This window comes from Drosophila ficusphila, unplaced genomic scaffold (genome assembly GCF_018152265.1).
Source record: "Drosophila ficusphila isolate 14025-0441.05 unplaced genomic scaffold, ASM1815226v1 contig_197, whole genome shotgun sequence".
NCBI classification, from domain to species: Eukaryota; Metazoa; Arthropoda; class Insecta; order Diptera; family Drosophilidae; genus Drosophila; species Drosophila ficusphila.
This window is the reverse complement of record NW_025064091.1, coordinates 8984395-9003071: the sequence shown is the minus strand read 5'-3', so window position 1 is coordinate 9003071 and position 18677 is coordinate 8984395. Positions and strand designations below refer to the sequence as shown.

General features: G+C 40.5%; 1 protein-coding gene across 1 annotated transcript in view; it reads left to right on the top strand.

The window, feature by feature from the left end:
* LOC108091173 overlaps nucleotides 1-18677 on the top strand; it is a 57007-nt gene that overhangs the window by 29050 nt on the left and 9280 nt on the right. The window contains 1 exon segment of the mRNA XM_017190219.2: nucleotides 15048-15182. Coding sequence (XP_017045708.2) covers nucleotides 15048-15182 — 135 coding nt within the window.

The window sequence follows — 18677 nt, the reverse complement described above, 5'->3', positions numbered from 1 at the left end:
AGAAAAAAGAACCGAAAAAAGTTGGAGAGGTTACCTGGCACTTGCTCTATTAAATATTCACCCCTTTTTCGTGGGGCCCAACCAAAAAAACGAAATAAAAAAAAAAAATAACAGCACAACAAGTCGGGGGGCGTGACAACCCCACACCGTGTAAGTTTCGTTTATTTGCTGATGTTTACAAATTTTCACGCCAAAATGAAAAAAGTTTTCCTGTTTTCGATAAGGTGAAGTTGCTCGTGGGAAATGTGGGTGTGGATTTTGGTCGCTTATGCAATCATTTGCCATGGAACGTGAGTTGTTGCTAAAACTTGCTTTGTTTTCAGCTCTTCGGCCACTTGTCCTTGTCATGTGTCAAGTGCTGGAGCAGTAAACAACCTGGCATGAAAAAGGCGGGCTGGCAGAGTGGGAGCTGTTCGGTTTATAGAAATATAGATTGTCCATTAGGTTGGCCAAACCCTCATAATTTTCCCGTTCTCGTTTTCATTTTCGTTCCTCATTCCCGTTTCCCATTTGCCATTCGCCATTTCCGTTGACCATTGACAGTAATGAGTCCGGGGGCTCCTGACAACGCCTAAAAGCTGGCAACAGTTTGCCCAAATTGCTTATTTATGCCATGTGCACGTCTGCCAATGTGTATGTGACCCTTGTCTACGGCTGTGCTGTAATATACCCAGTAATCGGAGAACCCTGGGATGTATTGTCTTAATGCTAATTCATGTCAAACGAAAGAAAAAAAGGTATTCCCAAAAATAACATCTAAGGGAAGCCATCAAATTGTATAATCCAAACCATTTTCTCGTTGATTGGTAAAATTGGATTATATAATCACTACATTTGTAATAAGTACAACTAATATTTGAACAATTATTAAATCCAAATAATCTGAGAGAAATAAACAATTTGTGTTTAAAGTGAATAAATGAATTATTTAATAGCTTTAAATTCTAAAATAAAAACTTAATTAGAGTGTCAGTTAGTTAACTTATGGTAATTTATCAGCAAATATACCGGATTCCTTTCTATTAAGGGTATCTTAAAGTCGAGAATACCGACTGCTGCACATCTGCAGCTATTAGTTATGTAAAGTGCGCTTAGCTGTATGTTTTTTTTGTGGTTACACACCCACCCCAGACCCCTCCAAAAATCCCCTCCCCTTTTGCAATTTTCGTTGATTTGTCACGTAGGACAGCCAAATACCAGATACGAAATACGTTTCAATAACAAGAGGCCCCGTCATTTGGCCAACAGATGGCGCTGCGGTCGCTCGGTTAGTGACCACTGGCTGGCGCCATCGTGTTCAAATTGCGAATTATGCTAATTTCCACTCTCTGCTTTACTTTCTCCTCCACCTCCTTTGCTTTCTCACACCTTTTCCCTCTTTTTCGCTTCCCTTCTTCCTGCTTAGTTCACACTTGTAACGTGTCAAAAAATCTAGTTTGCTACATTTCCGCCTCTCTTTTCGATTTTACCGGGCAGTGTTATGTTTCATAAAATATGCACAATGGGGGAGGCAAAAACAGAGTGGGGTGGTGCAAAGGGAACGGTGTTAAGGGGTGGAGAAAGAAAAGAGACGGTCAACGGATGAATAACTTAAAAAAATACTCAGTATCGACGTAACTTATTTATAGCTGCAATAATTTAGTTACCATTTAATGTTACCGTGATTAAATTAAAACTTAAAATGTTTTCCTATTATACTTGTGTTTTTAAGTGCTAGTAGTTTTATTTCGTTTTTGTAGTCTAAACTTAAGAAAAACAAGGTATATCATAATATAATATCGGCTGGACATAACGTATTTTTTTATTGCCGGAATCATTTATTTGTTGGCAATATTTTTGCGTCGTAAAAAGTGAATTAAAAACGTCTTACGAAAGTGAAAGCCGACCCTCGCTTTAGGGGAATTTTTCTTCCGTGCAACTGTCGCCGTCCCCAGAGGTTCCACATGGGGCATAATGCGTCATCGTCGCCGGTGCCCTCACATCTACCGTTACCGGCACACACACACACACAGGGACACTCGCACCCCACCCATACAAACACCCATAACCCCCCATCTCACACCAATACACAGACAAATGCGTCGTCACATGTGCGCAACAAATTGCGTCTGCCGCTTTGAATTTTTGCGGTTACATTTCCGTTGCACCGACAGGCGACAACAGCGACATCGACGGCATTTCAATAAGCCAAAGGCAAAGCGACGATAAAAAGAAGAAGGAGAAGGACAAAAAGAAGGGAAGGAGGGGGAAGGCCAGAAGACGGAAGAAGGACCCAAGAATCGAATCAGACAGATGCCTTTTCTGCACATTGGTATGCTAGCATAACTTGATTGGGGAAAATCAAATAATGCAGGGAAATATAGAAAACGAAGGGAAAATTAATTTATGCAACATCTTGATCAGGGGAAAACTTCTAGTGTTGTAAACCAATTTATTAATAATACAAGGTGTATAGGAAAGGCTTAAGGAGTTCCTTAATTTGGGAAAAGTTGATACAAACTTAAAACTGTAAAAAATCACTTATGTTAAATACGTTTCAAAATGCATATTTAAATTGTGCACTATCGATATATGATATTTTCTCACTTTACAACAACCTTAACAACTAAAAAACAGAATAAAGCTAGTTTAAAATAGAAAACTGAATAACACACTTTCCCCAACTGTAGAAACATTTCTTAGGTACACATATATAACTTAAATGGAACTATTTAACATAACTTGTGCGTAGTTTGTGCCTTGAAAGTGCCTCTTAAATCTTTTGCGGCTCCACAGTGCCGGTGGCTGCAGCCGGAAAGTATGCAACGTGTACGAAGAAAAATATAAATCTGATTTATGCCCCTGGCTTTTCCTTTTGCCGGCCCCTTGGAAGTGGCCATGTGGTGGCGAGTGTGAGATAGAGATTGGAAGAAATCGCAGCAAATTCGCATCAAATTTTCATATTTACTATGAATTACAAATTGTTAGATTATGGAAATGGTATTTTGCCTTTGGCCCAGCTGGGAATCAGCTTTAGTGTTAGCCTCTTTCGGTTATTGATCTTGTACACCACTAGCAATGCACAAAAAAGAAAATGTTGTACTGGAAATGTAAGGTATAATAACGGTTTGTTAGTTTATTCCTTTTTTATTTGTCTGAAAGTAACTTTTACCTTGTTACATTCAAATACTTACAATGTTTATCATTTCAATTACTATATAATTTTCCCCTTATAACCACCACTTCCCTCAGTGTATTACTCATAATTTCCACGTGCGAGTGTATGTGTGTGTTTGGTTTTTGTGGCCTGAGTGTTGGTGCGTAGTTAAGATAGATTTTTGTTGATGTTATGACTCATGGATGTCTGTGGAATAGATAGAGTCATAAGGGGGGATAAACGGGGTGGTGTGGGTCAAGGTTTTCGAGAGGCTGGCGGATTGGGTGGCCCGGGATGTTTTGGCCAAGTCGCCTGGCATAACTTGATACCCTGATACCAGAGTTATCCCATCGCAACCATGGCGCCATAGTACACAGTACCTGTGGACAAATAATTACAACAACATCCAAGTGGTTGGGCGTGTGGTGCGCATATAGCATATTTAATGACAAAGAAACTCGTGTCAAGGATTACTAATTAGTGTCTGGACGTTGACGACCACGATGATGTTGCCGGCTGCTCTTGTTGCTGTTTATGTCCTTCGGCTTAAGTGCAAAGCCAACCCACAGAGACCATCCACCTCCATAAAGCCCAAAATTAGGATGGGGATATTTTCGTATATATTTGCTTTTTAAATTGACTTTGGCCGCGCTGCCAAATTGAGTTGTCCAATGGCGTCTGTCTGATAAGCGTTCCATGCTCCATGTCTTACCTGCGGCTTAAGTGAAATTTTCTCGAGGGTTTTTATTTTTTTCGGGGCGTGGGTGATTACACTTGTCCTCTCTTTTGGGTTGACGGGCGATGTGGAAAGGGGGGAGCTTGGCAAATGGGTGGTGTCTGTTTAATTGCAGTGGGGGGGACATTCTCGGTTTCCTTTGGGGGTACGTACAAAAATGTGCGCCATTTGCGGCTGCTGCCTAAGCTGATTTGTATTTAATGAGCTGTATATCCTCAGACATACTCACGCACAGATGCACTCGAAAAAATAAAAGAAATACCAGGAGTTTACTACAAACTTATAGACTTTTAAATAGAGAATATACATACATACTTACACAAAATTCTTAAGTGGTTTTAAACAATTTAAGGATGTGTCTTTGGATACATTTTAGTATTAACTTAGTGAGCATTCCACTTTGACATTTATTCTAGGAATTCTTGGCTTGAAACACATATAAAAATTCATTTAAGGAACTTTTTATTCGACTTAAGATCTCTAGTTAAACCTTTTTAAAGGGTTATGTGATTAATATTTAATGTATTCTATTTTAAGAAAAAGCTGTTGATTATTAGCTTTTTTAACTCTACAGAAATATCTTAAAACTCTTTAGATATTAATTAATAGTATTTTGACAATATTTTTTCACGAGTATTGGTAATTATTTCCGACAGTGCACCTCCACACAGACAAGCACTTATAAGGGCAGACAAATTGCCGTTAGTCTCGACAGTGAAATGAAAACATTTACTTGAGGGATAAGGGATTAAGGATGGAAAAGTGTGGAGGAAAAGGGGGGAGTGGTTGGGGGGTATCCCCCGAAAATGGGTGGGTGGTGCGCTGCCACCTGTCAGCGACTTTTCCACTCGCCGAAAAACATCAACCTCACATCATCGTCAATTATTTGTTTATCTTGCGGGGCAGTGGGTGGTTGGGTGGTTGGCTGGCTGCTTGGGTGGTGCTTTCACTTCGGCTTATCCACTGAAATACCGTATTTGCTTAGCATTATGCCGAGCTCCGTTTTTTGATGTTTTAACCCCGCGGCCAGAGCTCCATGCTCTTGGCTTCAGGAGTGGAAATTCAAAAATTAAATTCCTCGAATATTTAGCCAAATGGAACATTTTGAGATATCTCAAAAGCAGGCACACCGAAACTTGATTGCCTAGCAACAATTAAGGAAAGGGGCCTTGTTCAAACCTATAAGTTATCCACTTTCCATTTCCCAGTCTCGCCATATTGAAATTTAATCTGGTAAAGTAATATTTGAATATGCGGTTATGTTGGCGAATATGCAAATGTTTGAAGAGATAATTAAAATGCAAAAGTTTATCTTTAGTTGGAGTCTTCTTGTTTTAAATTGCAATCCAGATGAAATGCTTCATGCTTATGTAATGTTAAAAATCAAACTTGATTACCAATCCTTTTTTGAATTTAAAATCCAATAACAAAAACTTCCTTCTCAAATTTAATTATTGGAAAACAATTACTTAAAAGTCAATTATAAATGTTTTAGTTCAGTGAAATGCTTAAAGCAAATGACATTTATTTTACTGTACTGTTGTTTTTACTTTAGATACTAAGAAATAATTTATTCATTTAATTTAAGAGCGCCTTGAACCTTTTTTTGCCATGCAGAGTTATTATATCATGACTCAAGATTTATTATTTAGTGCTGTTATTTCATGGCTTTAGATACGGCATTAAAAATTAAACATTTCTTTTCAATTGCGCTAAGCAATCTTTTCAATTTGCGTGCCATAAATTCGCGTTCCAAGGCCTTCCGTCGAATAAATCTAGCTCATTGCCATGCTTTTTTTTGGCAGAGGAATTTTCTGGAAATTGTTTCGCACTCGCGCCGGACTAATAACGATGACAAGGATGAGAGGATGAGTGGTTGAGAGGATGGGAGTGGGTCCTGGCCGACTTCCCCCGCAGCTGTGTGGCTGAGTCATAGACAAGCCATTAACTGCTCGGTGGGGTAATCCTGAATTCGGGGGGATGTCCTTCGGAAGTGTCCCCTTTCCCATTTCCCATTTCCCGTTTCCAGTTAGCAGCTGCCTTTGGCTGCGGACAAAGCTTAATCGACTTTGCCGACATTAAATGCGTGCGGTTTAGCCAAGCCCAAAGTTGCCAACGTTCTTCTTTCCGTCTTCAGGAAAATGGCGTGAAAAACAGTTTTCCTCCCCCCCACTCCCCCTCCCCTTTCCACCAACCAACGGACGGGGGAACATTCCCTCTGGCTGTTGTATTATTTATGCCCATAAAAATATTATTGCCATTTTTTCGCATTTGGATTTCTTTTTTCTCCGCTCACCAGCTTGACTTACTCTCTGTTCGCTGATTTTATTCCGTAGACGTCATGCGGGAAAAACCACCCAAGGAAAACCGAAGCAACGTCTTGTCAAATGTCAGGCGTGAAGTGTTTGTTGATGCGCTGCCAGAATTGCGGGGGGTTTCCCATAACATGGAGGGTTTAAGGAAGCGCCGGAAATGCTGCGTAATTGGACCCATATGCTCAGGAATGCCGCCACTGAGTTGGAGTGGAAAAAGGATATGGCCACATCTTGGGTAGTTTTCGTGGTGGTTCTGATGGTGATGGTTGTGGTGGAGGCGGTGGAGGTGGTGGTGCGGCTATGTGGTCTCAATGGTGGTGACATAGTGGAACCTGCCACTGTCCCATCAAACGCCAGATTAGTCAAGCTATATCTGTGTGTTTGTGAGTGTGTCTGTGTGTGTGTGTTTTTGTGTCCTTGTGACTCCGCAGAAAAGGGTTTCCCAGGAGCCACAAAAAAGTGAGGTTTTCTGTAGGAAATCCAATTTCATTGGGTTGTTTTTAAGGTTGCGGTTTATTCAGGCAATTGTCCTTTTTAGGGGAATACTATGGTCTGCCTTGAAAGTGGGATTATACAAAAGCTAAATTCCATGATAAATTGAAGTTAGCTAAATGTACAAAAAGGATAATAAAAGAATAAAAGCTAAAGAAAAGTAGGCTTATAAAAATAATAAATGGAACGACTAACTATCACTAACTGACTAACCAATTTCATAAAAGCCATTTAAAAATTCCCATCACAGAGCAAACAAATCAAATGTGGCCAACTGCATGCCACCGAAATAGATGGTATAACCACAAAGAATACGGTCAAAAAGAAGGAAAGAGTTCGGATTAGATAATGGCCAACGCCACGAATGATGGCTGACCTAACCCACAATCCGCAGTCCGCCAAACTGCCAAAGTTTGATTGCATTTTGAGGTTGGCGGCTAACTGGAGCGACTGTACTGTAATTTCCGATCTGGGGAATGGCCATTGGGTCTCAATTATGGCCACTCGGCAATCGCCACTCGCCAGTTGGGGAATGGTAAATGGTAAATGGGAAATGGCCAATGGGCAGTGGGCAATTCATTTTGCCCGCCACGTAATGCCCATTTAAACAAAGGCAGAAACGGATGGGATGGGTTGCGATGGCTGAGGAGAAATATTCGCAAATAAAGTGGCGATTGGATATTACAACTTTCCGGTCACTGCATTTCTGCAAAGTTCACAAAACTACAACAGGGACACGGCCCTCTGCACAGCAGAAACCCCACCGAACCCCATCCACCCACAATTTTGCCCACTCGATAAAGTGCCACCCGCTCAACTTCTGCTCCCGTGAGCAGAACAATTTCCAATGTTCGCTCAACTGTGGTGGCAACGAAAGAAGCCCGAATGCTACGTACACAAATACAGGATGGCAGGACCAAAGGTCTACAGGACTGCGGGACTACAGGATCAGGGGACTGCGAATGCGGACAGGAAACAGGAAGTTTGCTTCGCTTTGCACTGTGCCAAAAAACGGGGTGTGGGTCGTTTGGCAACATGTGTAGTATTTAAAAACCAACCGTCCTTGGTCACCAGCCACAAATGAATTTATTTATTTTACGGTTTCACTCCGCTGTCGCTCTGTCTTTTTGCCCTTTTCGATACCCTTTCCAAAGGTTATAGAAAAGTTGGTTATGAAGTTAATCAGATTAGCAATATTCCTGGCAAGATTTAGTTAGGTGGCTAAACTCAATTCCAGGGTACTCTTAGTTAGAATTTTAAAAGAAAAATCTTACATGGGTTTATGTTTCTAATTTGATTTATATAACTTAACTTAAATTTAGGTATTTACCAGTATTAAAGAAATTTTATAAAATACTTTAAGCAGTTTATATTATTTAATTTGTGTATTATAATCTTAAATTGCTTACTAATTCCATTACCTTTTGGTTTATGAACTTCGCTGACCTGCAGAGCATTTCCGATTCGTTTGCGTAATCACTTTAGGCCTTGTTTTCTGGGGGGGTCTCTGGTTTTTTCGTGATTTTCATTACATTTGGCCAAACAATTTATGTGGCCCAAAGGGGTGGCCGTTGTCACTTGGCTTGGTCGGCGGTGGGATGCTGCACTCCTGATCCCGATCTCCGCCCTGCCACCCTTGGCTCGCCTGGCAAAGTCAAAGAGCTGTCTGCTGGCACGCATCGCGTCTGGTTTGAGTGCTGCGACATTGAAATTTATAGACCTCCGCTCCCAGTCTCTACTTCACTTGTTTTTCTTGTTTTTTTGGTTTATGCTTGGGTCTGCTTGTGGCAGTCAGGTGGTGCGCGTTTCAAGTGGTGCACGGAATAACGGATACGGGTGTACGCACCACTCATCCGCAGCTTTCGGGCCGCATCAACTGTCTGCGTCGAGCGACTGGCTTTAAAAAGGAAAATAGAACAGAAACACATCGAAAACACACCGAAAAATATTTAATTAAAATTTATGTGCAACCCCAAAAGCAAAGTCAGCGGGCTTCCAGCTTCCCGTGAACCAATCCCCCCCTTTTCTCTACCTCTACCTCCCTCTCCCCCTTGTCTCTCCTCCTCCCCCCTTGAATCCCCCGAAAGTGACGGCTGCAGTCGAGGGAGCGCTTTCGTTGATGACACCCTTCAGCGACCTCCCTCAACCTGCAGATTCCGCTGGGGGAGAGCTCTTCAAACTTTGCTTTTTACCGTTTTGCTCGGGCACTTGGAAAAAATGTTACAGAGTAATAGGGGAATTGTTTTTATAAATACAATTAATGTACTTGTTTGTAAGGTTCCGTGCAAAATGTAAGTAAATTCAAATAACTCCACATCAAGAAAAAACACAACAAGCCTTTGTGGTTTAAATTTTGTAAAGTATTTGAAAAATGTTTATGAAAATATTAAACATAACTTTCTTTTATTACAAAATCAAGGTTGTCATATTAAAACTTTAAATTTTAAAATTTATAAATGCATATTATATATTTTTCGATAGCGGGTAATTGTTATACATACATGCATATTTAGCATAGTTTTAATTTATTTCTATCTTAATAATTTTTGGCCAAATAATAGTTTTTTCTTCGAGTGCAGGTCCTGTCTGCTTGCTCCCAAATGTCCCATTGACGAGGCCACGTCGGCCATTTTTAATGGTTCCGCTGCAGAGGGGTGCGGATTGCAGGACTCGTGGGGGAGCGGAAAAAATTAAAAATATTTTGCATACTTGCCGGCGCATATGCCGCAAAATGCTTGGCCGAAGAGCTATTAAAAAGTTTCCAAACATAATGAAGGGAGCTCCCCCTTGCATCCAAGGAAAGGGGGGAAAGGGGGGTGAAGAGTAAATGTGTGTTTGCCGGAGGGGGAAAGGAGTGTGTGTGCGAGTGTGTAAACAGTTCGCGAAGCAATTGCCCGGTCAGAAGGCGGAAATTTACCTGTAATCGGCCACGCATTAACCAAACAAATCAATTGAGCGTTAAAGGCCAAAGGCCAACCAAGCGAAGAGGAGTTGGGGTTGGTCACAGCCAACGGACTTCTTGTGTTGGCGCCATAATTGGTAATTGAAAGTGGCCCTTGGCCCATCGGACTTCCAACCATTTCGGCCTTTCCCCCTAACTTTCCCCGAAAAACCGGCGAACTAATCAATCAAGCCGACGAGTGCGCGAACGGCAAACGGAAGAGCTTAACAAGCGAGTGAAAGGGGAAAGGTGGGCTCTTGCGGGGGGAAGGAGAAGGCGGTGTGCTAACCAATCGATTAATCAATCCGCCAATCAATCAATCAGCTTGGCAGTCCAACGGATTGCCGAGCAAAGGTCAAAGGGCGGCGGCGGGTTTCGGTGCCAATTAGCGAAGCTAAACATCTGGATTAGGGCCGCGAATTAGCGAAACAGAGTGACAAGGGTACCAAGATTAGCCGCTGAAAGTTGGGCCAAAGTTACCTTGGTTAGCTTCCATTTAACTCAATTAAGATGGCAGATAACTTGATTATTCAAATAGTGGCAACTTTATTAACTGAGGTAGAAGCACATTTGATGGTGTTGTCACATGAGTTGTCGCTTATAAATGGCTTGACCATTGGCGTGTACATTGGAAATGGGTTTATGATGGATTACTAAAGACTAAATCGTAGTATTTGTATGTTTATCACTGTTTGACCCCCAAAGTATTTGAGGTTAACTACTTACAAGAAAAGATAACTATTTAAGTATTTAAATAATTTAGGATATATTTGGAATATTTCCAAATATAAGATTTGATGAGTTTACTTACGGTAAAGTTTTAATTATTAGATAAGATAACCAGTTAGGATAATGTATTTAATGAATCATGATTTTATTAGAATTTATTTTAAAAGATTTGGTTTTTATATCAGCAAAACCGTTAAGTGGTAGAAATCAGTAAACCTTTGTAAGAGAAAACTTTATGAAATCGTCACGAATATTCCGCCTTGTGTTCGTGGAGATTACATATACTCTTTGGCGAACTACATTTTATTTTTAAATGAAAAGAATGTAAGCCAAATAGAATTTATCTGGCCATAGAACTTACAAGCATAATGCGCCATTTAACTGGCTGACATTTCCATTCAGAATCCAGCCATTTATTCAGTGCTAAGCTCTGAGGTCACCAGAGCAATATGGACAGAAAGCGATTGCACATTGCACATGGAGATAGAAACACCCACGACCGGCGGCACTTTTGTTACCTGTCGGTGCCATTTTAATAAAAATCAAAGCGAGCCATAAAGGCGCAGAATAGAGAGGACCAAGCGCCAAGAACTAAGCACTGAGAACGCCACAAGATGCAGGAGATTTCTGGTTGTGGCAACGCAATCTCCGCAATATGCCAACTTTGAAAGAGGGCCAAGAAGCGGGGAGGACCATCATTTCCTGCGCGGCCAAAATGTGTCACACAAAAGCCAGTTGGCGGCGACAAGGGCAACATGTGGCCAGGACAGGAAAGGACAGAGCACAGAGCACGGAGCACAGGACTCGTTGCAGTGGGCCCGGTGCCAAAGTGCCTGCGGTTATGCAGAAAGGAAACCAGAATTAAAACGTATAAAAAAAAAAAACGTATAAAATATATAGAAAGGGAGGCGACACCGAAAACGGCAAGGCTGCCGATGCAGCTTTTACCTGCAACTCTTGTGCGGAACGAGCGCATTAATGCCGCCTTTAAAATTTATGATATTTACTCAGCCAGACAGAGGCAATGAGGCAGGTTACCCTCCCCCTCCCCCATCTGCCCTCCCTCATTTTCCATTTCCCCCTGTGCTGTGGGTGTGTGCGTTTTGCATTTCGCATTTTCGCATTTCGCTTTTGGCCCAAAAGAGCCGTGAGCCAAAAGTGGCAATCACGACGTCGGTTGGCCAGGCCAATGAGCACTGCTTCCCCCGGTGAGTCATCGCCTTTTGCCTTTGCCTTTGCCTTTGCCGTTGGTTTTGCTTTTGCATTGCGGCTGCTTTCCCGCCAGTCGGGTTTTCCTCGCCGCGGAACTTTCACTGGGGAAAACGGATGGGGCAGACAATTTTGCACCACTTCTGTGGCTTTCCACAGGACTGTGTTTTGCGTTGCGTAGGTAGGTAGTACATATTTCGAAGGGCTCTTCTGGGGTTTATTACAGAGTGAGTTGAACTGATGTTTCGTTGATTTCTTGACAGCAAATTGATTAAAGGAAAAGTGGAAGAAACTGTTGGGACATCTCCATGATGAACAGTTTCCATTTTCATATTAAAATATCAAGAAATTAACTTGCTTAAGAAAATCCAGTATACAACTTTCGTTTTATTTGTAACTTGTTTTATTGGCATTTTATTTTCTATTGGAATATCCTTAAAAGTTGGTGACATAATATTTTGAAAGAAATCTGCATACAAGGTTAATTTATATTTTTTTGAATTGAGAAATTAAAAAAAAAGTTCTAATAGAAATCAAATGGCTTTTTGAATGTCAATTTCAAACAATTATTAATCCAAGAAATTGTTTATAAATTTCCAATAAATTATTTTATTGGTTTAAATTTTTCAATTTAAACATAATAACCCTTCTAAATTTTTTAAAAGTGATTATTTCAGATGAATTTATTGCACACCATTATAACTTGTAATGGCGAACTTTTTACTTTCCTAAGCACTCTCTTCTGAGGTCTCTTAAACTATCTAAACGCTGGCCAATAAGTGCTGGCTGTAATGTATATTCCACAGACAAACCGACCCATGTCAGACGATGTTAACACCTCGAGAGTCAGACACTGGGTGCACTAACCGGACAGGATGCCATGGCGAGGTCCTTCCTCCTCCTGAATTGGCCTTTCAATTGCACATCATGGCCCCGGGACATTGGCGACAACATCTGTGCACAAAAGTTGGCCATAGTTGGCCTTTCACTCCGTGGACCGAACGACTAGCCCAGTTTATATATCATTTCACTTCGCAGTACGACGTTCGCATGTCAACACCTGAGACGCTCGCTTTCCGTGAATTTTCCCTTGCTTTTCGTGAATTTTCCCTGGCTTTCGGTTTTTTTTTTGGTTTTTTTTTTTTGTAATTTTCTTAAGTGTTGTGGGTTGAAATTATTGGCAACATGTTCTGTCGTCTCTGCTGGATTGATTTTAATGCGGACGAGCCGCGGGTGGAGTGCTCGGGTCCCTGTGCTCGTCCCTTCCATCGCAATTGCCTCGATGTCACCGGGGATGTGGCGCACATCCTGGCCAACGGCCGTGGCTTCGATTCCGGTCTGGAATGGTATTGCCGCTCCTGTCGTCAACTTTATCGCCTGCAAGTGTACTTCGAGGTAGCTATAAGTGCTATTCCAGATGCAGGTGCTCTCTGGTCTTTGGTCCTTGGTCTCCCGCTTCTATTTTGTCGTCCTGGGATTTACAGCGTATTCGCGCTTGGCTGCCCGGAAACTTTCTTCTCTGATTGAATTTGTGGCGTGTGTTCTGTCCTCGCTCCTCGATGACCTTGTGGAGGACGAAGACGAGGATGGCGACAAGTTTCCCCCAGCAGGCAATTAAATTATGTTTTGTGCTTTGATTGCTCCAAGGGATAAGATAATCATAATGACATTAGCCTAATTAGGCTAAACGGAGGTGTAGCTACTTTACTTGGAAAAACTGCGTTCTATTTTTAATTAGTGCCTCAAATCAAGGATTTGTGCTCTTGAATATTCATTTTATCTGGTAACTGTTCAATGGTTCTAAAAAGATCTAAGCTGTGTGTACTTAAACTCAAAACAAAATGCGTAACTGTACTTTTGTACGCAATTTGTTTTTCATTAAATGGCTTATGCTTTTCAAAGAATTTTCAAGTAAATAAAAAGATTGAATTTTAAAGAGCTAATAATGAGAACTACATTTGAATACATTTAAAGCTAGCAAAAATCTCTTTTGTAATCTGTGCCAGAATATTCTTTTGTCTTGCATCTTAGATTGATTTTGGGGGAATATGAATAAAATTTTATAGTTTGAGCATAAGTTGGAAAATGATTTTGAAAAACGTAGCTTATACATTTTCCTTGAAAATACTCCAAAGTTAAAAGAGCCTGTGTACACTTTCCTTCTTAATAAGCTTAAATAAACTTACTTTAGCGAAGATAAATTTCGGAAATTCAAGACTCAAGGCAAAAACTCAGCTGTTGAAGTGCTCAAAGTTAAGTTAAGCGGAAGCAACATCCTTCTCGATGCTTTGCCACCTACTGTACTTGCTGCACCGAATGGGTTTCCAAGGAGAATCTTGTAGAATAACCGAAATAGGTTTGGCTTAAGCCGGTAATTTGTAGCCCGCTTTAATCCATCTCGATTCGTTTCCATCAAGTGCTAAGCTTTGCTGCTCTTCCCCTTGCTCTTCCCCTCCCCCTTCCCCTTTCCCCACCCCCTTTCTGAACTTACCCCCTCCCCTTGCCACCACTTAACGTTAATTGCAATACTCAAGATTTTCCCTTCAGTATCAACAGCAACAAAGCTTTTCTACATTTGCATCATCTGGACCCGGATCCTTTTACCTGGTTGGAAAAAAGCGCTGAAAACGATACGAGGGGAAAAAGCGACAACAAAAGAACCAGCTGGAAAAGCATCGTCGCCATTTTTAATTGTAACTGTAATTTAGCCATTGTTGTACACTTTTGATGACGCAGACGTTCAGCCAAATGGCAAGAGTCCGCATTTGGGCCCCCCAAAAGATAGTGGGTGTGGGCTGGAAAATGGGGCGTACGAGAAAAGAGGGAAAAGCGGAGGAGGAGGTGGTGGTCCACGCACTTGAGGTGCACGTGTCGCGCGGCGTTCGTTATTGTTTTTCCTGGCTTGCACTCGCTGGTTTCTTTTCGAAATAACCCCGCCTTTCACTCGGTTCAAGGGTATGTGTTTGTGTGCCGAGGCATAAGCCATCAAAAATGTATTTTAAGGTTCTGAAATAGCCAAGAAATTGATCTATATATACGGTTTCTTTTATTTCTGTCAATCTGTGAGTGGATTTATTCTTGAGGTTTCAACTTGAGGGTTTTAAATACACAAAAGCATTGGGCTCGTATAAGAGTCTGGTTTATTCCTTTTAACTAGGTAAAAGTAGAAAATATTCTCTACAGAATATTAAAGAACTTGTAACTATGTATTACAAAAATTTAAAATTGTTGCTTAATGTAATGTTTTGAAATTAAAACTTTGAACTAGAAAGTTCTTCAAGTTCGTCGTATAGTATAGTTTAAATTTAAAATACAATCTCTGAGTAACCAATAACCGACAACCCTGACTTATAATCATTTTTTATTTTAAGCCGCTTATTGTTATTATTACTCGTACTATTTTTACCATCACTTAAGTGTGAGCCTTTGTGGCTTTTCTGTATCTCCTAATAACAGTACTTATCCCTCGCTTTTTCCTTGCCATTTCAGATTGCCATCTGTGATGATTACAGCCTGCCCGTAGACTTTGTTAAAAAACGACCGTCCAGCTTCGATCCGTGCCTGGCGGAGGCGATACCAGCGAATCCCGAGCACTGGATTGCCCCCAGTCCGCAAACCGAGTTTGTAAGTCCTTGGATCGTTAAGTGGGTTGCTCGTTGGGTGTGTGGCTCTTTGGGTGGTTCGTTGGGTGGTTCGTTGGGTGGTTCGTTGAGCGGTTGAGTGGTTGGGTGGCAATTAACTGACTGCTCTGGACAGCTAATTGATAAACTGCACGCTTCAGCGAATCGAGTGGTGGGCTGGGCTTTTGGACAAGTCACATCGACGTCATCCGCATCGGCAGTGCGTTAATGAAAAGCCGCTCACTCCCTCCTCCATCCCCGTCTGATTTCCCATTTCCCCGTGTTTTCCCCGCCGTTTTCCCCCTTCCCTCCTCTTGGCTTATCCTGCAGCGTCAGGCGAACAAACAAAGCGCTGTTCAAACAATGCACGGACTATTGGCTAAATATTGCAAAAAAAAATACAGAGCAACAACAACAACAAAAAAAATACAGGAGAACCAGGAAAGCCAAGGCAAAAGGCGAAAAATAAGCGAAACAAACAAAGGGGAAGGCGGGGCTAAATGACAAACAACAAAGCTGCCCAGCGGGCGGTGGCTGGCCATAAAAAACGGACACAGATACGAAAATGGCCAAGTTTTGCTGACAAATCAGCGAGTTTTTAGCCAAACTCAGAGAGCGAAAACTAAAATCAGTGTAATAATATAGGCTATTAATACTAATCTTCTATGTTTGATATTCAAGGTACAATTTTTTAATTTTAATTTATTGGTACATTTGTTGTTCACTTTATATTTCGTTGTGAATGAAGAACTAGAAATATTTGTAATTATATTTTATAATGAAATTTGAAACCTCTTTCTTAAATATTGTTTTTGGAATTAAGAAGATCCAACAAAATTCGTGAAAAATAAATTTGTTTAAAAGGTTTTTAAAATATATAAATTATTAGTTGTTATATATTAACTAAACATCAAAATTAGGAGGACAATAAACCTAGTTTGTATTGCGGATATCATAATGTTTTTTGGGGTTTCATGATCATCAAGACCTTTGCTTAGAATTCTTGTCAGACTTCTTGAATAAGAACTTAGTCAAAAATTGTTCCATTTCATTTATTTGATGTCTGTATTTTGCCTTCTTGAGTTCCCAACACTGAACCCAAACTGTGAGAAGGGGAAACGTATCGCAAAGCCGCTGAGATAGAGCAAGAGATAACCTCGGGCTGCAGCAACTGCGCCGTGCCACAAATCAAATGATGCCCCAAAAACCAAAAAATCGCCGAGCCTCCGACCTCCGAAGCCCCGGAACCCGGAAAAAAAAACCCCCAGCGGGCAGAGAGAGAGTCGCTTTTTTATGGCCCATACGGAAATATTTCGTGTTTTGTTCCCTTTGCATATTGCCACTAAAAATGAAAAGGAAAGCCGCATGAGGCGCGCACATCGCATAAAACACCGAGAGCTGAAAGCGAAACAACAGAGTCACTGGAATCACGAGGAGAGCAGGGCATCCACTTGCCACTTGAAATTCATTTTATTGAAATTTGTTTAGCCCGGCGAGGAATGCGATGTGCTGCCAAAGGCACATGGCAAATGGCAAATGGCGAATGTTGGCTGGGGGGCCATGAGAAATAAGATTTGCGGCAACGACCTTCGGCGGGCGTCTCTGCAGATTGATACAATTCCGAGGGTGAAGCAGCTAAATCAGTGCCGAGGATTCAATCTTTAAGAAAGCAGAGGAGAGCGGGGAGGAAATAACTCAAACAGAGGGTAATAAGCTGGAGCAGAGTGTTTGCCAAAGTTAATAACAAATAACTGCTCGCATAGCAATCAGAAGTGGTGTAAATATTATTCTAAGGATTAATATTCTTCCGCATGGAATTAAGTACCCACTTTCACTTATTGCCGAGCTCATTAATTCAATTGAATTGCTTGGTTTTTTTTATAAGCTTGTTTTATTTGATTAGTTTCTAAAAAAGTTATACAGAGAATATCTTAAACTTAATTTTTTAGATAATAATAACTTTAATCGAAGTTATTCAGCTTACATATTATTCAAAGATATGTTATTGGTATGGTAAAGAATACCCAAATACACAAAAATATTATCTTTATAAAAAGGCCAAAACGTTTTACAAAAATCAGTAGCCTGAAACGCTTTTTCAGCCAAAAGCAATGCCATATTTCATTAAAATGCGAGGTAAATTGAATGAAAAGATACCAGCTAATTAGAGGATCATAAATGTTTTCATACATCTTTTCCTTAAATTTCTCCCGTTTTTTCTATATGTATATAATCCCCATCGGCCTTTTCCCCAGAAAAAAATATTCCGGCAGCAAATGGCCCAAAGCGATAACGTTTAGCGCCTTTCGATGCTCGTTTTTCTCTTTAGCCCTCTTTTTCCGCCTGAATTTTCCATGCTGCACATTAATGTGTGTGTGTGTGTGCTTTCGTGTGCGTGTGAGTCTCCTCACAATTATTAATGTAATTTTATCTTATGACTTTTGTTGGCCATAAACAGTAGAGCAGCATAAGGAATAAAAAGCTGAAAAAGGAAAAGAGAAACAGCACACAAAATATAAGAAATTTATTTAAAATAAATAATTTAAAAAAAATATTAAACAGTGCTGTAAATATATTTAAAACAATAAAAATTTTCAATATCGGAGAAACAATAGATAAAAACTTTTTTTTATTATTTCTCGATATTAATAATATGTTTAATGTTGAAAAGATCAGTTATTTAAGTATTGTCTTGTTTAAGTAACAATACAATATTTTGCGTAAAACTATACAAAATATTAAGATTTCACCGTTCAAGGTTTAATAATAATCTTTAATGTTTCTGAATCTTAAAAATCATCATTTTAAAGTTTAAAACTTGAGCTCTTTTAAATAAGAGTGTAGCATCCATGTGATGATGCCATAATAGCTTTCACCAGGCATGTGTGTGTTTTTTTGTGTGTTGGCCATTGTTTTCTTTTTTTCGGTGGCAACTCACGTTTTAATGGAAACGAGCGAACGCGACATTTCGATATATGTTATGTGAATATATGTGGAGCGTCTGGCTGTGAAGTGGGTCCTGTAAAACAGGAGCAAGATGACGGGAATTGGAATGGGAACGGGAACGGAAAAGGGAATGGGGGGGAATTCGTTTGGCTTTTCCAGTTGTTGCTATTACTCTCCATGGAGTAATATTCAACGATAACTCACAAACACAAAGGCCGCGTGTCCTGGCCACGTTTTGTGTCCATGTGTGCGTGCTTTTTTGTTTATTTCAATAACTTGGCTATGGTTTTTTTCTTTATGTACATAAATTTATTTTCCCCCTCCCTTTTGTTGCAAACAAAATACAAAACAGCCGAGTGAAACGAAGAGACAGCGTCAGTTTAGATATCACTCATACGCCGCGTTGTCTGCGCTTCAGGTATTGAATTCCATTGCATGACAGAGCATCAGTTGGTTCAACTAAAAGTAGTCACAGGTTGCACTACAAAATAATAGAACGAGTTGATTAATTCTTTCACACACATCAAACAATTGAGCGCTGCAATTAAATAGT